This window comes from Peromyscus californicus, unplaced genomic scaffold (genome assembly GCF_007827085.1).
Source record: "Peromyscus californicus insignis strain IS unplaced genomic scaffold, ASM782708v3 Scaffold_14__1_contigs__length_90479793_seg_2, whole genome shotgun sequence".
NCBI lineage: Eukaryota > Metazoa > Chordata > Mammalia > Rodentia > Cricetidae > Peromyscus > Peromyscus californicus.
This window is the reverse complement of record NW_026294436.1, coordinates 78,221,587-78,246,335: the sequence shown is the minus strand read 5'-3', so window position 1 is coordinate 78,246,335 and position 24,749 is coordinate 78,221,587. Positions and strand designations below refer to the sequence as shown.

The window sequence follows — 24,749 nt, the reverse complement described above, 5'->3', positions numbered from 1 at the left end:
AATACTTCAGAGATGCCAGTTCTCCTTGGGATGAATAAGGCCATCGATGTAGTAAAGCACTCTCCTTTCTGGTCCAGGAAAGGCCTGCATGGTGACTGGATAAAGGGACAGTGTGTCTGTGCCACCCTGGAGCACGGTGATTGATATGCACCCCTGTGCTTCCAGCCAGCACAGACTCTGGCCCCTCCTCGCCCACAGACATGCTGGGCTGAAAGCAAAGGAGAGTTTCCAGATGCATACTGAGTGGGAGGGTGCTGGGCACATACCCAGTGAATCCTCTGCACTGGCCAGCCCCCCACACACACACACACTGGTCATGGTGTGGGTGGCTCCAACGATTCCTGATTCTGTTGATGAATGGAAACATGCAGTCCAAGCAAAAGCTGTTTCACCTTTGCCTAGAGAATTTAACTTATATAATGTATATAATCCAGATGTGCTTGGAAGGAGCAAGGATTACTACAGACCCTTAGGGAATTCTGATAACTTATGTTTCTGTACATCATGGGCATCTACAGAATGACACTTAGTAATTTCCTTGGGGTATGGGAGGTAGAAATAGAGTTGTGTAGCTCTTCCTGCATCTGTCATTTGTGTAGCCTAGAGTTCAGCCTTCTTGCTTTGAAACATATCTCTGAATTTACAAATTAATTTTTCATCCTAAGAAGAGTATTATATTCCGTGGTGTATTGTTTTATATATGTTTCCATTTTATGCATGTGTGTAGTGTTTATGTACATGAACAAGTGTATGGATGCCAGAGGCTGACACGAGGCACCTTCTCTAATCTCTCTGCACCTTCTTTTTGGAGGTGGGGTCTCTCACCAGAACCTGGAGCTCACTGACAGGCTGGCTGGCCAGCAAGCCTTCTCCTCCACAGTATCAGGGTTACAAATGTATGCCCAGCTTTTTTTTCCCTTTAATGTAGTGCTGGGGGCCTGCACTCGGGGTCTCATGCTTGAGTGACAAGCATGAGAACTGATGGAACTGTCTCCCCAACCCTGGTGTCTTCTTTAAAGCAATCAGGAAGTATGTTCAGTAATCTTTACTTTAAAAAATCTGAATCTCACAAACATCTCACTAAACATCAAACTGATCTTGAGGTCAGAAAAAATACACTGAGTCAGAACTGTTCTCACTTCCACTGCCTTTGACGGTTCGCTGAGTTACAATGCAAAGCAATTGTCTTTTTCCTGATGCATTTCTGGTTATCATACTTCACGGAGGGCTTGTATTCTTTCTTCAAGCTTGGCTACCTCCTTAGTCCTCTGAGATGGTGCTGATGTTTGCACGCACAGCCCAGCACCTTTTCTGGCCCCACTGAACAAGTTCTTGTCTTTATCACATGCTGTTACATTAATCAGCCTTCCCTCCTCCCACCATGGGCTCCTAGAACATAATTTCAGCTCCTATAACTAAGGCCCAAATTTATCATGCCTTAAGCAAATCTAAATTCATTTTCTCCTGTAATCAGTCCAGGGTAGGAAGCCAAGGCTGATAGGATAGTCCCTACCCCATGAAGCTGTCCAAGAACCAACTGGGTCAAGACTACCAGGCCTGTGGTGTTACATTCATCAGCATGTCTAAGAAGGCTTGCTGTTATGTCTGAATTCTAGCTACAGAAAATGAAGGACACTTTCTGAAACCTAACTGTCAACCACAGCAGGCTGCAGATGGGATCTGAACAATATTTAACTAAAAATCAGGGCTTCTCCTTCTACAAAAGAGCAGGAACATTGCTGAGTCACTCCCTCCCACACCATCCATGCCAAGACACACATAAGAGGAGAAGAAAATGATCCAAGCATGCCTGTAAATCCCAGCACTCAGGACACCGAGGCAAGAGGATTGCCATGAGTACCAGGCCATTCTGGGTTACAGACTGACACTTGGTCTAAAAAAAAAAAAAAAAAAAAAAAAGAAGAAGAAGAAAGAAAAAAGAAAAAGAAAAAGAAAAAAAATTAGCTACAAAAAAATGTCTTCCCACACCCACTCTATTGTATTCAAGATTACCACATGAATGAATCCTTACCACCAAACACGGTGCAGAGGACAGGCAGGCAGGAAAAAAAAGCATGCCCAGTTGGTATTTCTGAAACTGAGATACTAGTGCCTGAATTTTACTTAAAATAAAAAATCACTGGGTTTGAAGAAAACACTAAAAGATATTTGGGAAAAGCCTGTCTGCCCTTGGTTAAAATGTCCCTTTTTTGTTTTGTTCTAGAAGGTAAAGCTGATTCCACTTTTGAGTCCCCTGATTCAATGGGCTCCATAACCATGACCCATTGTGCCAGTCACTTGCATGGCACGGGAACTGGGCATCTGTGTGGCTTTCCTACCCCTCCTCAATGTGTGATCCCTCGGAGGAGTCAGGGACAGGCCTATCATTCCTCCCTCCAACCCTCCCTCTACCCCTAAGTCTGTCTACACCCATGTCTCAGGGAGTCTTTTCAGGCAGCACCAGAAAAATTTAAACAAATCCTGTCTTCATTGCATTCTGAAATTGTTTCTCTCTCTCTCTCTCTCTCTCTCTCTCTCTCTCTCTCTCTCTCTCTCTCTCTCTCTCTCTCTCTCTCTCGTGTGTGTGTGTGTGTGTGTGTGTGTGTGTATGTGTGTGTGTCCATCTCTCCCCCTACCCAATGTCCCATTACCACTATCCATAAAACAAATAAGCACCTGAGTAGATATACGTGAACAGATACAAATTCTTCATATCCAGGAAAACAAAAGAAGAGCTTAAACTGAAACCAGACATGATAATAAAGGACTGGGTTTCTTAGATTAAAATGAAAATGCACTGAAAGAACACTGGACCTTGTCAATGGCCTCTAAACACTCAGATCCTTCTTTCAAAGCTTCCTAACTGTTAATTTTTAAAAAATCAACTTTTAATATACCTATGGGTGGATGGATTGATGAATGGGTGGAGAGACAAATCTACTTTTCCATCCTATCCAAACACATTTGTTCTCTGGCTTATTCAACTATCTACAGAGATTTTTAGCAATGTTTAACTGCAGTTGTGAAGTACTTCAGGCACACTGTCAAGGTTAAATATTCCCCAGGTCAGTACATTAGTAAGAATGAGGTCACTTGTTGGACTGTAACATTTGTGTCAGCTGAGGGCTGCCTGTGTGGTCTAAAGCGAGCTCAAGAATTTAACATTATAGGGAGGGAAGGAAAAAAACAGGTTTCTCAACTGCACAGATCACCTAGCAGGATTCAGCATCTCCATAATGTTTTGCATAAAGACGAGAATATACAGATGTGAATCTCATACAGCCCTGTTACTATGGCTTCCAGAAAGTAAGCCAGCTCCTCAATGTGCTGCTGTAGCTCTAGCTTGGGAAGGTGGTAGGGATCCAAAGGAGAATGTAAAGGGTGTGGGTACCAGAGTAGGAAGTCATGTTCCCCCTCACCCAACCTGTTCTGATTGCTCTAAGAAAATGTTCCCATTTACCTTTCAATCCAATTAACCCAGAAATAATTGTAAAGGTGAGTGGAAACCCTTATGGGGTATTCTGGAATTGGAGTATTGTGGGGGCTAGAAATATAAGGTGGAAAAGCATGTGTATTAGTAGCTGGGTCATCTACAGGGCTTGAAAGAATGCCAAGGAGATCAGAGTGAGACTCACCGAGGACCTAAAGCCTCCAAGAGTCACTGTAGATAGACTTTAAGGTGCTGCACTTGGGCGAGACCTGAAGGATTAAGGCAAAAATGACATAAAAACCCAGAAAAACAAAATATCCCCAGAAAACCTGAGCAGAATGCGCGCACGCACGCACGCATCAACACACCAACGCACGCAGGCAGGCACGCACGCACAGTTGATTCTCTTCCAGGAAGGTCTAGGCATGAAGAGAGCTGTGGTGACCATATTGTCTGAAGCAAAATATGGTACAAGGAGTCTGATGTCTGAGTGCAGATGTGGTAAATGGGACAGAATGTCTGTGATTAGATCTATCGCCCAGACACTGGGTTTCAGCCACTGCAGAGCAGCTAGAGTGGGCAAGCTGGCCGACAGGCTGTGTACACAGGCTTTTTAGCTGAACACCGGAAGTCAAAGGGAGGCTTGGAGTGCAGGGTCTAGGAGGATTCTAGCTCGGGCCATGGAAATGCTGTAGACTCCAAGAAGGAACTTGCTCAATTGGCGACTGAGCAAATGATTCTGGACCATTTGCCTGGACCCCTCTAAAAGTCTGAAGAAGGGCAGGAATGAAGCTTTTTGATGTATTTATTTTTACAGCAGTAAAAAATTTGCCCTTGAAATGGAAATCATTTGAAAATCCAGCCAGGCAGTTGGTGATGGAAGGCTAGAGAGGTCAGACCAAGCACACCTGGGAACCCTTGGGATGGATGGAATGTTTCCCACAGGGATCACCAAACAGCCCAAAAGAAAATTCCCAAAGAATTCACCCCTACACTTCCTCCACTTCAGTAGGTTCCTAGGATGGAGAATACTTTTGTCTTTTGAAATAATTTCAAACTTTAAGAAATGTTTTTTTTTCCTGAGCCTCCCTTTAGACAGGGTCTCATATAGTTCAGACTGACCTCAAACTATTGTGTATTGAGGATGACCTCTTGAACTCCTGATCCCCCTTCCTTACTCCCAAGTGCTGGGATGACAGGTGTGCACCACCACACATGGCTTCCACAAGCCTTAATTCCTACAACTGAGGTCAGGGCTGACCCCATGTCCCACCACCTTGAACACTCCAGTGTCCATTTCTCCCACAGAGAGACACTGTCCTACTTGGTCACAATATGAGCATGACAGTAAGGAAGCCATCCATCCAGTTCTTAGGGCTTCTGTAACAACTAGTGACAAAGTGGGTAGCTTAAGATAGCAGAGATTTATTCTCAGATTTGTGGATTAGAGATGTGTGAAATCAACAAGTAGAGAGGACCATTCCTTCCTGGATGTCAGCATTGCTGATGGAACCTCTGCTCAAGTCTCTGATAGAAGATATTCACGTGGCCTCTTACCTCCACCTTCTGTTCTCTGTTTCTTATAGGGTGTTTATTGTTGGATTAAGTGTTCATGTGGGTGTGGTGATGCTTTATTTGTGCTGAAATGTGGTGATATTTTATTTGTGCGTTAATAAAATAAAGCTTACCTGGAGATCAGAGGAAAGCCAGCCACTATAGTAAACACAAAAGTCAGGCAGCACATGCCCTTAATCCCTTAGCGGCAGATCTCTGTGTGTTCAAGGCCACACTAGGGAACAGAGCCTAGTGTGGTGACACACGCCTTTAATCCCAGTACCAACCATAGAGACCTGGCAGTCTGTACAAACAGACAGAAAGTGACAGAGCTATGTAGGGAGAGGAAGTGAGGTAGCTGGGCTAAGAGAGCCAATAAGAGGGCAGAACAACAAGGCAATAAAAGTGTGGGTAAACCGGAAGTAACTCACACTTGGAAGCTGCAGAGTTGGTGAGGTGAGGTTAGCTTGTGGCTTTCCCTATTTCTAAGGCTTTCACCTCTATATTTGGCTCCGTGTTTTTTATTTAATAAGACCATTTTAGAAATTCATCTACATTTGGGTAATCCAGGGTGATTCTAGCTGAAGAGCCTTTATTCAGTCAAACCTGCAAAGACCCTTCTAAATAAGGTCATGTCCATAGTGTTGAGATGTGGATGTCTTTCTGGGAGCCACCATCTAGCCCATGTCAGGAATGCTAATGGATTCTTGCTATTTAATTCACAGACCCCCACAGAGAGCCAATGCTTGTCTCTACCATACCTTTTATAGCAAAAGCATCCCAAAGACCACAAGTTGCATTACATGTTGGAACTTGTCAGTCCATTTGTATTTGAAACAATTCCTCAGTGTCATTGGATTCCACGGCTTTGACACTGTTGGGAGATACAAATGCTTGTCCTGTACAATATGCTGTGTCTGGCTTCTGCCAGATACCAAGAAATGATGGCTTAATGCTTACAAATTTTGCAAGCAGGTTGATGTCAGGCTATGGCAATCATGGGACTATTTACAGTACAGAAGTGCTACCAATTAGGTTTTTAAAATTTTGCCCTTCTGGGAAGCTGGCCACTGAATATACACTAGCACACTTCTGGCACCTGTCCTGCCATTTGGATTTGTCTGATATTCTGGCATGATATGATTTGAACTATGCAGTTCTGGTAGTCTCAGGAGTAATTCTATGCTCTTCACATCCAATCCCACCAGATTGATATGTGGTTCCAGTTCGTTCTGTGACTGGTGATGTGAATCAGGAGTCATTGGACTCAAGTGGAACACTGAGGTTTCTCTAGCATAGAACTGTTCTTTCTCCTTGCAGTCAGTAATTATGTTAAGTGGATTTTTTTTTCAAACGTGTACTAACCATCCTTAAACACACTGTTCAGTAGCATCAGGCACATCTCTGTTGTGCAATAGCGTCTACTAACGTCTCCAGAACTGTTTCTGTTCCAAACTGAACTCTACACCATTAAACAATAACTCCCATTTTCTCCCTCCCCTAGACCCAGCTGCCACTAGTCTACTTTCAGTACACGGCTTCTTACTTAGTTGCTGCCTGTGTATGTCAGGATTTCCTCCAGGTTAGGACCACACACCATCCTACTGTTTTGTCATGCTCTCATCTGTCTGTGGAGGCTTGGGCTGCTCTTGCATTTTAGCTGTTTTCAAATCTCTAAAACTGATTCTAACCCTGAGTACCCACAAGGAGAGTTGCGGGGTTATGTGCCAATGGCGTTTTTAAATGTTTTGGGGAGTGACTGTGTTTTTTCCCCCACATAGCTGTACCATTTTACATTCCCACTACTATTATACAGGGCCTCCATGTTTTCTGTATTTCTCCCACTCCATCTTTCTCTCCTCCTTCCCCTCCTTCTTTTTCTTTCTGTCTTCCTTCCTTCCTTCCTCCTTGCCTGTCACGGTAGCAACATGCCAATGTGTATGGGTTGATGCCTCCTTACACTTGGGGTTTCCCTAGTGATTAGAGATGTTGAACTTCTTTGCATGTTTCTATTGGGTGTTTGAATATCTTCTTTAGGGAAGTATCTTTTCAAGTTCTTTGGCCAATTGAATTTATTGTTTGCTTTTTTGTTGTTGAGTAGGTAGCACTTTGAGATTAATGCATATTCTCTGTTTGTTATTTAAACCTTCATCCTCTGGTTTTAACATTAATTAATGTGTCCTGGATAAATGATTTGATGGTTGCTAACTGGTGATTCTTCAGTGTCCTTGTTCCCTTTGTGTTTATCATTTGGCCTTCCACTATGTGGGGGAAATGCCTCCTCTCTCTATTTGTTTAGTCATGTGATTATGTAATAGTGAACTCATTGTTTTCTGTGGCTTGTAATAGATTATAATTCATTTTTGTTATTGTTCGTAGTTAGGCTTTATTTTTTTCTATTTTAATTGTCCAGTCTTCTGTCATTCTAAAGCAGCTTGATAATGTATATAAATGACCTTAAAATGTTCCCATTGTTCCTCTCATCCCATATTCCACTCAGATGAGTGCTACAAATCTATAAAAAAACTATCAATTCAGGCTCAGGGATAAGAAACAAACTTTAATTAAATGCCCAAGGTTGTGATGGATGTGCTGGGGGTGGGGCGGTTGTCTTCTCTTTTTCTGCTTTTGTGGTCTGCCCCAGCTTTTCTTTTATGAACCTCTGGGGGAAAAGAATTGAAGCTCTGGAAATCAAAGGTTCCCTCTCTGTAATTAAGCTGACCTGAAGTGAGACCTCTTTATCTGTGTCTAAGTGCAGCAATAATAACACTGGTTTCCCAGGTGTCTCCAGCTCCTCCAGGGCAGGAATGGTGTGTGTGTGTGTGTGTGTGTGTGTGTGTGTGTGTGTGTGTGTGTGTATGTGTGAGTGTGTGTATGTGTTGGGGGGTGGGGTATAGCATTCAGTATGCACCCACGGCACCTTCTCAAATCCAGACACTTTTTTCGATTATCCTAACATCCTAGGTGTGTGATTGGTCTCTCTGAGCATTTTCGGTGCGTACTTGGTCTTTGGTGTGGAGGATGCCTGAGGTTTGCTGCTGTTTCTTGTGCGCAGCTGCCCTGCTCCCCTCCTCCTTTGTATTTTGTGCTTTTCATTTCACCAAAGACTTGAAAGTTGCCTCCTCCAGGTTGAGTTTCCCGGCAGTCTAGTCCTGTAGAGCCCTTTAGATTTAGAGCACACTGGCTCCTGACAAACCTGTCTGAGCTTGAGAGCAACTTAGTGACTGGGAACTCTCTCAGCTGGCGCTGCAACCCCCACCCCCACCCTGGCTTCCCCTCACGATTTCTTTCATGGTCCCTAGACCAGGTTCCACAAACCTGTGCCACGTGGCTTTCCTGCTACCATCTCCACCCTCAAAACCCACCACAACTATGGTTCATAAACACACATCACTTCCTACAGAACTGTCCAACACCACCCTCCCTCCGGAACACTCAGGAAGAACCAGGGGAGCTGCAGGCCTGAGTCCTGGGGTTAACTGGCTCCAACCTGATCCATGTGAGCATACACTGAGTTTGAGAATTGTTTATTTTAACAGATCAAAGGTGAGCTGTGAAACCCAAAGGCAAAATGTGGTTAGAGTAGATGTCAGGGACATCTACAGGTACGGCCACAGTGGCCACAGCACAGGGGAACCTCATTTTGTTATAATAGCTAATAAATGTTCTGCAATTTTCACCTTATCTTGACTCTTGCTTAATAATTTTTTTAACATTTAAAGGCACATTATAAACCACACGTGATGATTAATGTTAATTGACGGAATCTAGAATTACCTGGGAGATGAGCAAGTCTGTGTGGGATTGATCATATTGATATGAATTGTGGGTAGGAAGATTCCCTAGCAGTGTGTTCTGGACTGCTCAAAAAGAAAACCCAGCTGAGCACCAGCATGTGTGTATTCCCCATCTCTGGTTCTTGACTACGGATGCAATGTGACCAACTCCCTCTAGTTCCTGTCATTTCCTAGTGTGTTGTGAGCCAGAACACGCCCCTTCCCCTCAGGTAGCTTTTGTCAGTTTCATCTCAGCAACAGAAAAAGAAAATAAGATACCATGTGTGGTGCTGTGACTCCTTCAGGAAAACTCAGGCCACTTCTGACTCCTTCCCTGCCTCTCTCCTTTCTCCTTTCCCCCTCTTTTTCTCACCTCCCTCCTTTTCTCCTCATGTGGGATGCAACTTTGTACTGAGTATAACCTACAGCTTGTTAAAAGATGGGGCATGAGATGGAGTATCATGAACAAAACAAAAACAGCTCTGCATGGCTTCTTGTTTCTATAGCTCAGTTGTTACCATCCAAGAATAAACATCAGATGCCACAGTCCGTATCCTCATTACACTAAGGAAGGTGTAGTGGGTGACAAGAGTGTGTCCCCAGAAGAAATGTCCCCCTGAAACCCATGAGCAGGACCTTACCTGAGCAAGGATCCTCAAAGACATAACTCAGATATCCAGATGAAATCATCTCAGATTCTCTCAGTGAGCCAAACTCCAATAACAAGAGTCCTTGTAGAAACGTAAAGGGCAGAGCAAGAGGAGGCACGCAGGAAAGCATGTGAAGACAGCAGAATGGGATCAGGGTATCTACAAGTCGGGAGCACCAACAACAGCACCTATGTGAGGGGCTGGACCACACCTGGACTTTGGCCCACTGAGCTGTAGGAAGAGGGATGATAACCAGCAGTTCTCAACCTGTGGTGGGTCACGACCCCTTGAGGGTGTTGAATGACCCTTTCATAGAGGTAGCATATCAGATATTTCTATTACGATTTATAACAGTAGCAAAATTACAATTGTGAAGTAGCAACAAAATAATTTTATGATTGAGCTAGAGTTTTCCTGCCTGGCCCACAGTCAGGACAAATCTCTCTCACCTGCCAGTCCCACAGCCACTCAGACCCAACCAAGTAAACACAGAGACTTATATTGCTTATAAACTGTATGGCCGTGGCAGGCTTCTTGCTAACTGTTCTTATATCTTAACCTAATCCATTTCTATAAATCTATACCTTGCCATGTGGCTCATGGCTTACCGGCATCTTCACATGCTGCTTGTCCTGGTGGCGGCTGGCAGTGTCTCTGACTCAGCCTTCCACTTCCCAGCTTTATTCTCCTCCTTGTCCTGCCTATACTTCCTCCTGCCTGACTACTGGCCAATCAGTGTTTTATTTACCAACCAATCAGAGCAACACATTTGCCATACAGAACATCCCACAGCAGGGGGAGTTCGGGGGTCGCCACAACATGAGGAACTGTACTAAAAGGTCACAGCATTAGGAAGGTTAAGAACCACTGGATTATACTGTGATCATATCATGCTTGTGGTAACTGATTTGTTATGGTGCCCCAGGACACAAATCTAAAGGGCTAAGAGTGATAAGCCTGTCTGTGGACACCTTCACCTGTCAGTCTGAGAGTAAAAATAATGCTGGTAGTTATGAAGCTTGTCTATTTGGAGCTTGAACATCAGACCAAAGAAAACTTCACCTACACAGGGGGGTTGGTACTGGATTTGACACATGATTCCTGGAAAATGTGAATATAAAGAACAGGGGGGCCCAGCAATGACTAATAATAATAATAATGAGGAGGAGGAGGAGGGGGAGGAGGAGGAAGAGGAAGAGGAGGAAAGTAGAGGCAACTGTAGAGGAAACAAGAGTGTAAGAGTGAGCCACTAGAAACAGATCTGAATCTTGGTTTTTTCACCAATCCTTCAACTTTGAAACAATTATTCAGCCTTTGAACTTTAGAATGAGATATACAAGCTTTAAAGAAAGTTAGCATCCATTTAAGCTCAGCTTCTGTGTTCCTCTGCTCCACATCTCTGGCCTCTGCACGAGTGATCTTTGCTGACTTACCCTTTATAATGCCTGGAAGTGGATCTCTCAGTCCTAGCCTTATATAACGTTTTAGCTCAAAACCAAATGGCAGTAACTAGAATCCTTCTGTCATATATTGCAGTTTCTTGAAAGAGGCCATGGCATGTGTTCAAGCTAGTGTACACATGTCTGTGGCTGGACAGCCCTCTAAGGCTAGAAGAGGGGTGTCTTTGAAAGACGTACATACAAAAGGGCAAGGTGGGCGTCTCCAGCACCAAGCAGCTTTTCAAGTTTTGCATTCCATCCACCCACTCTTCCTTTCCCCAAGTGCACCTGTTTTCCTGGATTAAGTGTTTCTTGAAATGGTAAACTCATCCTTCTCATACTGTATGATCTTACTTTCCACACATTCTCTAGTGTGGTTTGAATTAATTTATTAGAGTGGCATTTTTCCACTCCCCTGAGTAATTAGCTATTTGTCCCAACATGACTTTTTGAATAGCTCATACATTTCTTGCTGATTTGAATACTAATTCTGTTGACAACAACAGCATTCTCTGAATGCCTTCTCAGAGTCAGAGTCTGTGCTAAACATATTATGTAGTTACTCCAGCTTGATAATGGCATTATCCACAAATTTTAGCTAAGAAGTGCCATGCTTGGGATTTATACCTATGCCACCTGTCTCTAAAGCTCATATTTTAATCATATACTATTCCTATAAACATTTTGGATCTCTTTTTGGCTTAAACATTAATGGAAATTATTGACAGAATTGGAGTTCCGATGTAGGGCAGGCTTCACAGCTGACCCAGTTCAAGCTGTGTCCCCACCCTCCCCATGTGGCTTCCCACTCCACTGACAATGAGCTAGCTGCAGCAGTTCTAGCCCCGTATAAATGCACCAAGTGCCCACCAGGAGAGAAAAAGGACTGCTACTCTCAGGAAACCCCAAGGAGGGAAAAGAACTTTCTGAGACACCCAACAAAAATTTCCTTGTCTCATAGGTCCAAACTGGGTCACATGTCCATTCCTGTAGCAGACCTGAGTCAAGGGATGGAGCCACAGGGATGTCAGGTTTCTTCTCTCACATGGTCTATCTATAACAAGGTTTGAGTCCAGCTCTCAGGTGTTGAAAGTTAAAAACAACAGTGGGCTAAGCAGATGAGAAGTAAGTCAGGGCTGTCTGACGGTGGAGCCGAGCTGGCGAGGCTGCTCCAGGCCACTGCGTCTCCCCTGTGTCTCCACAGTCCTCTTCAGTGTGCGCCTTTCTACCTCATGGTTCAAGGAACCGTGGCTGTCACAGCCACCTAAGAAGAAAGAGCGAAGGCAGAGAGACTTCCTCTGCCTCTGCTTACCTACCACTGTACAGAGCTTAGCCACCCAATAATAACTGGCTGAGAGGAGTGTGAGGCATCCACCTCACCCTGGATAACTGTGCCCAGATAGGAATTGGGGTTCCACTGCCTTGGAAAAGGCAGAGACATACTGAGAGAACAGCAGCCGCACCATGACCAGTAGAAACGTGCACTTATTAGAAGGTCTATGAGACAGGAAGAGCAGCAAACCATCTGTCTGCTGTTAGTCTCTGCTAGTGCTTTCAATGGCTGCATTTTACATTTTGTCAGAAGTCTGTAATTGTTATAATTTTTGAAGAAAAAAATGAGTATTCTTTGGAGAAACATCACAAAATCCTGGGTCTCTGTAGTATATTACTTTCTCTGGATTTCTGATTGTTCACAGTGGTGCAGATACCAAGTGGCCAAATATATTTCAACCAAGTTAACTGCTTACTTTAACAGAACAGTTAACCCTCTTTGAAGAAATGAGACAAAATCCAGAGAGTCTGTAATGCACTGATGACAGTTTTCAGGATACAAGGGAAAAGTTATACGTTCAAGAGGAAGGAAGCTGTCCACAGAAATGGACCCTAAACTGGCTCAGCTTCCAGACCTAGCAGACAAAGATTTTATAGTCTTTCTATCAGTGTTTAGAAGCACATATGGTCTCAGTTCACTTCTGTTCTATCTATTCATAGAGCATGTGAAAAGCTCATCCCATTATGTCTATGTCCACATATCCCTCGACAGACTGGAACCTGTCTTGACTGATGTGATGAAAGTTCCAGTTTTGTGTAAAACTCAAACACAAGTGTTTTATCCTCTTTGTGCAGAGAGAAGACAGGTCACTGAGCTGGCCCTCTAGGATCAGAACTGGAGATAGCAGCTGTGAGAACACATAGCTGTATTGAAGCCCAGCTCACTTCTTACCATTGCTTAGCATCTCTCTTCAGTGAAACCTGTCTTGCAGCTCACCCCGTACACTCCCGTATTGCTCCTGTCTTAGTCACTGCTCTATTGTGGTGAAGAGACACCATGACTAATGTAACTCTTCTAAAAGAAAGCATTTAATTGGGAGCTTGCTTACAGTTTCAGATGGTTAGTCCATTATCATCATGGTGGGAGCAGGCAGGCATGGTGCTGAAGAAGTAGCTGAAGCTTTACATCTTGATCCTGAGGCAGAGAGAGAGAGAGAGAGAGAGAGAGAGAGAGAGAGAGAGAGAGAGATTAGAGGGGGAAACAATGGGCCTGGTATGGGCTTTTGAAACCTCAAAGCCCACCCCCTGTAGCACCTACTCCAACAAGGCCACACCTCCTAACCCTTTTGAGCATTTCACCAACTGGGGACTGAGCTAATGGTGAGGTGGGGGCATTCTCATCCAAACCACAAACTTGATTTTTATTCCTTCAGAAACATAATGCCATAATGCCAGGGAATAGTGAGAAACTGAGACTCAGTGAGTAAGGAGACCCCTCAGGGGTTGCCAGCCCCCTCCAAGTCAAGCCCTGCTCTGTCTGAGGTCAAACTGGGTCCTCATTAACAAACTTCTTCCACATGTCATTTAGGGAAAATGGCCCAGCCAATGGTGGCTCCCTACTCTGCAAGCAAGTTTGCTCTGGACGGGTTCTTTTCTACCATTAGAGAAGAACACTTATTGACTAAGGTCAACGTGTCCATCACTCTCTGTGTTCTTGGCCTCATAAATACAGGTAAGGAAAAGACCCTGGAATAAATGGCCTTAAATTGGTCTGTCAGCTTTACCGTGTAGAAAAAGAGGGGTTCTGTCTCCCCGAGGTTCTCTCCTTCTCGGTGGCAATACACTAGAGACCACACGAGAAGCATCGGCCCTGTCATTTAGCAAGGCACTTCTGTCACTGGTGGAGCTAGTCAGCTTTGACCCTCCTTTCTAGTCTGAACACCACACTCAGCAGATTCTACTCTGAGCTCCTTATGTCCACATGAACTCCCCGTGACCACTGTTACTCAATAAAAGATACTAAACACCTGTGTACTTTTCTCACTAGACTCAACAGTAAGGAGATGGTGGTTTCATGAGCCCTCAATGTGGCACACTGAGAGGATCCAGCATCCAACTGAGAGATTGTCCTTAGAAACAATGACTAGTACTCTTCAAAGAACCAAGGCCATGAAAGACTAGAAAAGAACCTTCACAGACTAAGAAAAAACAGGAGAAATTAGTATCGAGTGTGCTCCTGGACACAATCCAAGTATAAAGGGGACACTAGTTTAAAAAAAAAAAAAAGCCAGCAACATTGTGATACATCATTTCTGGCCATTACACAGGGTTATGCATGATGTGACAATCAGGAAAGGTGAGGTGTGTATGGGAACAGTGAGTACAGTGTTTACACATTTATCTAAAGCATACATCTAGGACTGTGAGAAAATCTTGTTTAAGGAGTGATTGATGCTCTGGGGCTGTAGCTCAGTTGCTAGAGTACTTGCCTGGTACTCATATGGCCCTGGGTTTGATTCCTAGCACCACCTAAACTATGTATGGTGGGACACACTTGTAATCTCAGCACTCAGGAGGTAGATACAGGAGGATCAGAAGTTCAATGTCATTCTCAACTATATATTGAGTTCCAGGCCAGCCTAGGCTACATGAGACCTTGTCAAAAAAAAAAAAAAGTAATTAAGTAGTGATTACAGAACAAAACTGGAAGTCAAACAGCATGGAGATGAAGAGAGGGAAGGCATGTCTGAAGGACGTGACCATGGAGGAAGACAGACCATAATTCCTGCCAGCTCCTTCTCTGTGGCAGTGGTCAGTGCTGGGAGGGAGCCAAAGCCTGGTTCTACTCATCTGTAAAGCAGTGGGTCACAGCCTCATCACGTTCTCCTTTGCCATCTACATTTTACATCAGCTACTTAGTCCTCATTCTGCATCACCCCCATGGTAATGTGTCACCCCAACCAAAGTACCCAGAGAAGATCATTTGGACCCCCAAGCTGTCACCTCCGCTGCCACACAGATCCCCAATCCAGGGAGTCAGACGTCTGCCAGCCAGTTTTCCTTTGTCCACATTGGACATATCCTGTTGTCCAAGGGTCCCCAGAGGGCCTGTGGGGCTCAGACATAGGCACAGAGTACCTAACAGCTAGGGGTCTGGGATTCTCCATCACACAAGTTCTGCTAACCCTGGATAACTCCAGTCTTTCTTGTGGTCCTACAGAAACAGCCATGAAGGCAACCTCTGGTGTATTAACTATACAAGCTGCTCCCAAGGAGGAATGCGCCCTGGAGATCATCAAAGGCGCAGCTCTGCGGAAAAATGAGGTGTACTATGGCACCTGGAGATGGAGCCCTATCCTACTTGGTAACCCAGGAAGGAGGATCCTGGAATTTTTTTCAAAAAAGAATTATAACTTAGATTTGTAAGCAACTAGGAACTTCTGAGGCCTAGTAGAGGTCTTGGAACAGTTCTACCTGATATTTCTGTGAGCCCTACCCATGAAAGCATATTCCCAGAGATATACAAATCGTGGGGTACCCCTCATCATGAGAAGAAGTTCCTCTGACACTTGCACAGTGAAACCATAATTATAATAAATGTCACGAACCACTCTGGAGCCTGAAGTTGTGAACTTGATAGTAAGCATGGATATAAATACAAGGTAGTTATATCAACTTTACCTCACATAGAACAATACAATGGTGCCTAATATAACATTAAATATAATAAAGGTAATGTCAACTTTATAAATGCAAAACCGGTAACTATAAATTGAGTTTTCTCAACGTGCTTCCTTTTTTGTTTTGTTTTCAAGACAGGGTTTCTCTGTGTAGTTTTGGTGCCAGTCCTGGATCTCACTCTGTAGACCAGGCTGGCCTCAAACTCACAGAGATCTGCCTAGCTCTGCGTGCTGGGATTAAAGGTGAGCACCACCACCGCCCGGCTCAACATGCTTCCTTTAAAACCAACATCTAAACAAATGAAAATTTCCCGTGTTTATTTCCTGTTTTGTGGTCTGGACTTTTAAATCTGAATTAGAGAAATCACATCATCCTTTGTTTGGCAAGCATCCTATCTTTACTGTCTCTGTGTATTTCAGATGTTCCTCATACATTCACACATTGCTCATTTGGGCGTGAACCACTGAGGTGACTTGGGGCTGGAGCTCATGGGAAATATGAGTCTCAGCTTAGCCTGCTCTATGCCGCTTAACCCAACAGCTCCTAGAGTTTACTGGGCATCTATGCATAGCATGAGGATGCTCAGGTGAATATCAGAAGTGTGGAGAGGAGGGGTCCTGTCATTCTTTCGATAAAAATTCACCAAATACTTGCCAAGCATTATGGGACTACAGTGAAGTGGGAGACAAAAAACTAGTCACATTAATGATTCCACAAAGTCTTCAACTTGTCAGGCTACAACAGGAAGAGATGGCACCTCATGGTGGATAATTTCAGTGGCATCTAATGACAGGGGCCACTGGGCAGTGGGATGCCTCAGTGGGTAAAAGTGTTCACCGCACAAGCATTACAACCTTAGCCTAATACCCTAAGTGCACAACAGAGAAAGGAAGACTCTCAAAAATGGTTCTCAGGCCAGGTGATGGTGGCCCATGTCTTTAATCCCATGTCTCAGGAGGCAGAGGCAGATGGAGTTCCGAGTTCCAGGCCAGCCTGGTCTACAGAGTGAGTTCCAGGACAGCCAGGGCTACACAGAGAAACCCTGTTACAAAACAAATAAATCAAAAACAGTTGTTCTCAGAGCTTCACACACATGCTATGGTGTGCACATGCGTACACACACACACACACACACAGAAGAGTTTTAAAAAATAAACAGTTTTAAAGGTTGGGGTGACTTAGAAAAACAAAAACAAGTAGTGTGGAAGTACAAACAACGGAGCAGTATCTGCAGTCAGTTCCAGCTCCTTCCACCCAGAGAACAAAATTGTGACCCAGAGACAGAAAGACCATTTGGAGAAGGTCACAGGACAGGATCTCTGATGGTCCCTGGAGGAAGCAGTCACCCTCCTCAGGTCCATGAAGCAGCAGGGGCTGGGGGAACAAATGCATGACTTCACTCCTTCCTCTCCCTGTCATCCTTGGCTAGTGCTGACCATTTGCAGAGGAGACAAAGGAGCAGACCACTGTAGATGTGCAGGTCAGCCTTCCTGACCTGGGGGCTGAGCAGGGCGGTGAAAGATGGAAGGTGTTGAGGGAGTGAGCGGGCATATAGAATCAGTAAAATCTCAACTCTCCCAAGCATGGGGCTTCCCTGGTAAACGATGCTGGAACCTGGAAGCTTGGGGGAAATTTCATTCTCCTGCCTCAGTCCCAATATCTAAGCAGAATTAGATATGTCAGAACATATAAGAAGCCAGGTGTGGCTGTCATCTAAGCTCCAGGAGATGGAAACATGAGGATGGTGAGTTGGAAGCCAGCTTGAGCTACACAGTAAGAACTTGTCTCAATTTTTTTAAAAAAGGAAAAGAAGAAAAACCCACAGTCAACTGTGCTTGCCAGCCCCAATGACAAGAAGATAAGAGTGTGTATATGGCTACCCTCTTCATACAGAGATGCCCTTCCTATGTAAGTCAGCAGGAGGGCTCCAACTGCACCTGTGTGTGAATAACTAGACCAATGTGAGGTCTGGGACCTGACTAGATAGATAGATCACATACCAATCCACAAGCACAAATCACCCACACCAGCACATTGTGGTCTCACATATGGTTGAGCATTAGCACGTTTTAAACACAGTAATACAGTTGGTTATGACATTCATACATGCGCATAGTGGATTTTAATCATATTCACCCCCATTATTCCCTCTTGTCCCTCTCCCACTCACACAGACCCCTTCCTCCTAACTGTCCTTTATACTTCTCTCTCTCTCTCTCTCTCTCTCTCTCTCTCTCTCTCTCTCTCTCTCTCTCTCTCTCTCTCTCTCTCTCTCTTCCCCTCCCCTCCCCTCCCCTCTCCTCTCCTCTCCTCTCCAATTAGTTTCATCAGACTTGCCTACAGAATTGTGGGTGAGAGGTTATTTACAGGATCATGGACATCTCACCAATTACCCCATTTCAGCTATCCCAGTGAAGAAAATGTCTGTCCCTCTCTTATATAAATCCTAAGGAATGGTGATCTCATGAGCCCTTCCTCCCTCCATGTCTGGTGTTGTCAGGCCCAGTCTCATGCATGTCTTGTGCAGGAAATCACAGTTGCTATGAATTCAAGAACACCATGGCCGTCTCACAGATGAAAGACAGCACTCTACACCACTGCAGACTGTCCTCTGGCTTGAGTGTCCTTCTGGCCTCTCTTCACTGATGCTCTCTGAGCACTGGAACAGGTGACGGAGTCTCTTGTCCTCAGTATTTTGACCAGTTTCGAGTCTCTTCAGTTACCACTGCCCACTACAAAAAGAAGTTCTTTGATCAAAGCAGGCAACAGTACGAATCTATGAGAGTAAATATAATTATTTAGAAGGCAATGTGATAGGTGCATCACATCCACTCAGCAAAACAGCAGCTGTCACTTCCTCACTAGGACCTGTGACCTCCTCAGCCATGGGCTTTTGACCAAGTTTACAGAACCAGGTGTGAATTCCCCCCTGTGGTGTGGGCTCCAGATCCAATCAGAAAGTGATTGCTTACCCCAATAACAGAATTGCCACTTTACACCAATCAGACCAACCTACTGATCCTCCTGGACAGATGAGGATTCCCCTTCACAGTGAGGAGGCAGGGCACGGAGAGTCCTCTGAAGGATGGAGACAAGATCGCTGAGAGAGGATCTGCTTGGAGACAGATTAAAAACTCTTACCTTTTAATTTTTAGATGTATTTATTTTATGTATATGGGTATTTTGCCTGTATGTATGTGCACCATGTGCATGTGGTGCCCTCGGAAGCCAGAAGAGGGTGTTGGATCCCCTGAAATCAGAGTAACGAATGGTTGTGATCCATCACGTGTGTGCTGGGAATCAAACCCAGATTCTCTACAAGAGCAACACATACTCTTCAGCCCCTTGAAACCTTTCTTAATTTAAAAATTTTTTATTTATTTGTTTTAGATTTTATTTTTTATTGTAGGTGTGTGAGTATTTTTCCTGTTGTATGTATGTGTATCATATGCATGCCTGGTGCCTGCAGAGGTCAGAAGAAGTACTTGGATCCCCTGAACTGGAGTTACAGATAGTTGTAAGACACTATGGGTGCTAGGAATCGAACTCAGATCCTCTGCAAGAGTAACACATGCTCTCAACCACTGAGCCATCTTTTCAGCCCCTTGTTTTACTTTGTTGTTGTGTTTATATGTTTGTTTGGGATACAGTCTTACAATGTCTGTCACCTAGATGGCCCATCCTCCCACCTTAGCCTCCTGAGCCCTGACAGATGGCTCGCCACACCTGACAGAAGAAATCTCTTTCTTAATGAGGCTTTTCCCAAGAATCCAGAAAGAAGGGCTCAAAAAGTAGATCCCAGAACAAAACCATCCACACTCCATGGCTTGGTGTATTCATTAGCATGCCATTAAAATTCCACCATCTTTATCAGCACACTTTCTCATGCCAGGACACTCTTGTCCAGAAAGATCAATGTTGCAAGCCCATTTGTAAATGCTTAACTTTTCAGTGACACCGACTGTCACTCCCAAAGATGCTGGAAACCTCAGTGTAGGTGTGGGATCCCCGCTATGACTTGTTGGTCAGGGAAACTCCAGATGCTCCCCAAACAACACAGGCTGTTCCCGTTACTTATGCTGCCCACCGGAACTACATGGGAAGACTCTACCGCTGAAGATAAGACACTTTTGTGCGCAGGACACAGAAAAATCAAGCTGCAACTGATCTGGAGGCTTCTTCCCTGCTGGCTAGCTCTCATAGTGCCAGGAAGTGCAATGCACACAGCTGTGGGGAACAGGGGGATCATCAATGGTCCCTCCAGCTACGGAACCTGAAGGTTACAACACCAACGTGCCAGGCAATACGTGCTCACTGGTGCAATACAGACTTGACTATTGTGAAGGGAACCAACCACTTTCTGGTTGGATTTAAGGTAAATATAAATATTTATATTTATATAAGGCCTGGTCCACAGGAGGGAATTCATGCCTGGTGCTGTAATGCTGGTCAAAAGCCTATGGCTGGGGAGATCATAGGCCCTATTGAGGAATCTACTACTATTATGATCAATCCACGTGAGTCTATTAAATGGATAACAGAATTTATTAAGATATAAACTGAGGAAATACACTCACGATTATAGAATGGAGTGGACAGCTAAAGTCGTCCTCTGATCTGACCAGGAGCGAATCCACCTCGCAGGCAGGAGCAGGGAAAAGGGGCATGTGACCCTTCTCCAACCCCTTATAAGAGGTCTTGTACAATGGCAGGAAGCACCACCTCCTTTGGGCCATACAGTCCAAGGTCATGGGCGGAGCAAATACCACTATAGACTACTGTTGTTTTGTTAAATGGACACATCGTCAGACCTCCTTCTGAATATTTATATTTACACCCATAAATCAGTGCTGATCTCAGCCTTAGTAAAAGAAGCTTCTCTGGAGTGGGTAATGTGTAAGGCAAAGACTCATAAATTTCAGCAATAGAAATAAGTGACTGCCAAAGGCTCAGCCTTAAAAGGGACACCTCTATCACCACCAAGGCTCAGGAAACACAGTGGAAAATGGAGCAGAGAGAATGTAAAAGCCAGAGGACAGGAAAGGGGGTTCTGAAATGTCACTTTCTGGGCATGGCACAGCCACTGCCCTTATTAAGAGCTGTCTGCACAGGGCCCGCCCAGGACTGGGTCTATCAACATTCAGGCATGGGTTGGGGGTGGGGTCATGGGGGAACGGTCGGCTGCTGGGAAAGAGAAGTCATCGTCTTCAGTGGTGTAGCTTACTACTGAGTACACCATGCTCGTGCTCATGTGGGCAGCCTTAATCAAACTCAGCAGCTCATAAGACAAAAATGAACAAGAGGACATGCATGTGGGAGGAAGGCTTGTTCGGAAGGGGAGGGACTGGCAGGGAGCTGGAGAAGGACAAGAGAGGGTTAGGGTGTGATCAAATGCACCACATACATGCATGAAATTGTCAAAGAATAAAGTTAATTAACCAAAACCTTGACTGCCCTGTGCTTACCAATCCCAACCTACTGTGTGATCTGACCCAATCCTCACAGAGCGTCAACACCAAACCTTGCAGTAAACTCTCTTGGGTATGCTCTCCTTGCCTGTCCAGGCAATACACCAGGTATGCCTGATCAACAGTCACTTCTGTGTCTTCTTAGGGAGCAGGCAGTCCATAGGCCCATCCCAGGAGGTATGGTGGTTTTCTTCTTCTTCTTCTTCTTCTTCTTCTTCTTCTTCTTCTTCTTCTTCTTCTTCTTCTTCTTCTTCTCTCCTCCTCCTCCTTCTTCTTGTGACAGGTTTTCTAGACTATGATGGCCTCAAACCAGCTATATAACTGAAGATGACACTGAACTTCTGATCCTCCTGCCTCCACCACGGCCAGTGTGTGTGGTGCTGGGATCAAACTCATGCCCTTGTGCATGTTAGACAAGCATTCTCCCACCTTAACTATATGCCCCAGCACCTGAGGCATCCTCATAAGAGTCCTCGCTCAGTTCCTAATATGCTTACCAGCCCTTTAACTATCAGCCCCATCTCTCAGGTCTGGCTGTGACAGCTCCATCGGTACCAGCTCACAAAAGTCCTTGCCATTAGTCAGGTTCAGCTCAAAAGGACCTGTCCTTCTTAGTCCTTGTCACCACAGGGACCAGTGTGTGAGGATGTGTGTACCTCACATGGCACATTTATCACTCACCTCTTGCCTACATTGGCATAAAAACTCAACCTCACTTTGTAGGTTCCAAAAGTAATTTGGTTCTCACTGAAATTATCAGTGAGCAATGCAGCATCTTCCTAGTATGTCAGAGAAAAGGGAAGGTGAGACTGCCCTCATTCGCTGCCTGTGAGAAACATAGGAAGATGTCTCATGGGCCACAGGGCTCCCTTCTGGTCCCGCCTCTCAGAGTCCAGCCTCCCTCCTTCTCCCTTAGTTATCATTACACCGTGCTGATTATACCTTGAGGTTACCAGCCATATCTTTTAACAGAAATATAGTTTCTTTGCACAAAGGAATTATTGTGTTAACTATTAAGAAAGTAACAGTTTCACCAAAGATAACATTTTCTTTGAAAAGGAGACCTTTGTGCTCTTGAGTTTGAGAAGGAGCTAAGAAGTTAACAGGCCCTTAGAGGCCCCTTCACACGCTGGCCTTTGAATGATCCTGCTTCCTTCTCATCTGCTCTCAGCTCCCAGGATCAGCTGGCCAGCTGCAAGCCTTCCTGGGTGTGAGTTTTCATCACTGTGATACAACACATGACAGAAACTGGGTACAGTAGCACATGTTTATAATCCTAGCACTTGGGGGAGAGAAGAGGATCAGAAGTCCTAGGTAATCTTCAGCTACACGGGGAGTTCAAGGCCAACCCCAGGCTATGTGAGACCTTGTCTCAAAAAAAAAAAAAAAAAAAGAGGAGGAGGAGGAAGGAGCAGGGAGGGAGGAGGAAGGCGGAGCAGAGGGAGGAGAGGGAAGGAGGAGCAGAGGGAGGAGAGGGAAGGAGGAGCAGAGGGAGGAGGAGCAGAAGGAGGAAGAGAAAGGAAATCAAGAAGGAGGCCCTCAGCGTGGGAGGAGCTCTTCTGACTCACAGCTTCAGAGATTCCCATCCACAGCACCTGGCCCTCGATGTAGGGCTGTGGTGAAGTGGAGCATCATGGTGCAAGTATGGGAAGGCGAGCTGCCCACCCTCTGTGAAAGCACACCCAGAGGAAGAGGCCAGCGACAGGAGGTGCCCTTCAAGACAGGACGCCTGTCATTGCAACACTGGGCAGGTGAGGCTGGAAGATCAAGAATCCAAGGCCGTGCTTGGCTACATGGCAAGTTCAGATCAGCTTGGGCTACATGGGACCCTGTCTCGTGTACCCACAATGACCTACTTCCTCCAACCAGGCCCCACCTACTCAAGATTCCAACCCTTCCCAGAAAAGCACCAGCAGCTGAGGAACAGGCTGTCAGCAGGAGCCTATGGGGACATTCCTACTCGACTCATAACAAGCCTGGGCTGATTTCATAATAACCACAGACACAGGGGGACAGCCAGAGCAGGACACAGTGCTTAGGATCCTAACATGTTCGACACACACCAGCTGTCAGCACATGCTGGGGACTAGGCCAGGTCTCAGACTGCCTTTGGGAAACTGGCTCATCACAGGCCCTACACATGGGCAGAAGGGGAGCCCTGAGGAGGAGACTCGCAGCTCCTCACTTGCTTCTCACAAGCAGCTACTCCTCAGGACAGTGAGGTCTCACCTGACCACCAACTTCTCCCGAGAGCTTGGGGCCACCATTGTCTTAGACCCACCGAAACACAGCTGCTACACTTTGAATGTGTTCCCCAAGCCCAACTGTTAAACCTGCCTCAAGTTTGGCATGGTGGTGCTCATTCCTGCAGTCCCAGTTCTTAGGAGAGGTGGGGGGAGCTCCGGGTTGGCCTGTGTGGAACTGTTGGTCCTAAAACAGTAATGTTGAGTGAAACCTGTAAGGACATGAGAGCATCAGGAAGTCTGTGCCTTTGTGAATGAACTTTGTTTTTAGCTCAGGCTTGGGGTTCATAGCACAACTCCCACATCCCCACATGCCCCAACCCCCAAGCCTTCCCGAGGAAGGTTCTCCCTTGGAGTGGTCCACTTGCTACAACCAGTCATCCTACAGCAGTAGCAGGTCCAGCGGCCAGAACTCACACTTGGACTCACTCTTTTGTGGTATAGTCTGTAGGTCTCAACAAATGTGTGATGTGTGTCCACCAGCATGTGGGGCAGACTCATTCATAAATCCCTGTGCCCCATCCAGGCATCCCTTGCACACACACACACACACACACACACACACACACACACACACACAATCACTGATCTTTTAACTTTGGAGACATTTTTCAAAGTGCCTTCTGAGCAAGTCACAGAAGTTGGCAAAGGATGAGTCTTGGGAAAGAAATGTATGTATAAATTTTGCTACAATTAGAGCAAATTATAAAAAAACTCTAAAAATTGAATATTACTAAAGTGATACAAGACTATAATTCTCTATAAGAATAAAATGTTTTTTAATGTTGATTTGCTTTTAATAAAAGTTTAAGTGGGTGACAATTACTTTACAGTAACATCACATAGATTATTGACATAAATGTTTAGGTAAAACATAAGGTAAAGTTTACATAAAATCTACAAAAGTCTGACAGCCCTGAAATGATGCTGTTGGTCATGCCCATTACCTTTAAAATCCTGTAGGTCATGAAAATAACTCTACTTTCCTGTAGTTGCTGAACACTCACTGAGGATTTTCCCCATGGCTAGTCAAAGTCTTTTGTTATGTAATTTTAGTTTTTCTTGGAAACATCTACAATCAGATTCATTAAAAAATCCCAAGCTATATTTAAATATAGCTTTCTGGTAAAACTAGATTCTTTTTTATAAACATATTGATTTTTCTTTGATTATCTTTGAGAAAAAATTGGTATGGCTGCAGAAAAAAGTGTTTCTTGGTTCAAAATTATTTTTATT

The 24,749-nt window shown here is 44.8% G+C and overlaps 3 protein-coding genes across 5 annotated transcripts in view; 1 reads left to right on the top strand and 2 right to left on the bottom strand.

Annotated features, from left to right (window-relative positions):
- Nucleotides 1-13,317, bottom strand: part of Lamb3 (laminin subunit beta 3) — a 127,154-nt gene extending 113,837 nt beyond the window's left edge. The window contains exon 1 of the mRNA XM_052738078.1: nt 13,231-13,317. The gene's annotated coding sequence lies outside the window, so the exon portion shown is untranslated. The remainder of the gene's footprint in view (nt 1-13,230) is intronic.
- Hsd11b1 (hydroxysteroid 11-beta dehydrogenase 1) overlaps nt 1-15,738 on the top strand; it is a 38,331-nt gene extending 22,593 nt beyond the window's left edge. Inside the window, exons 6-7 of the mRNA XM_052738086.1 lie at nt 13,710-13,853; nt 15,342-15,738. Of these exons, the coding sequence (XP_052594046.1) occupies nt 13,710-13,853; nt 15,342-15,547 (350 nt within the window). The 3' untranslated portion in view covers nt 15,548-15,738. The remainder of the gene's footprint in view (nt 1-13,709; nt 13,854-15,341) is intronic.
- CUNH1orf74 (chromosome unknown C1orf74 homolog) overlaps nt 1-24,749 on the bottom strand; it is a 120,760-nt gene that overhangs the window by 56,386 nt on the left and 39,625 nt on the right. For all 3 annotated transcript variants that reach the window (XR_008218134.1, XR_008218135.1, XR_008218136.1), the window contains one exon: nt 13,231-13,316. The gene's annotated coding sequence lies outside the window, so the exon portion shown is untranslated. The remainder of the gene's footprint in view (nt 1-13,230; nt 13,317-24,749) is intronic.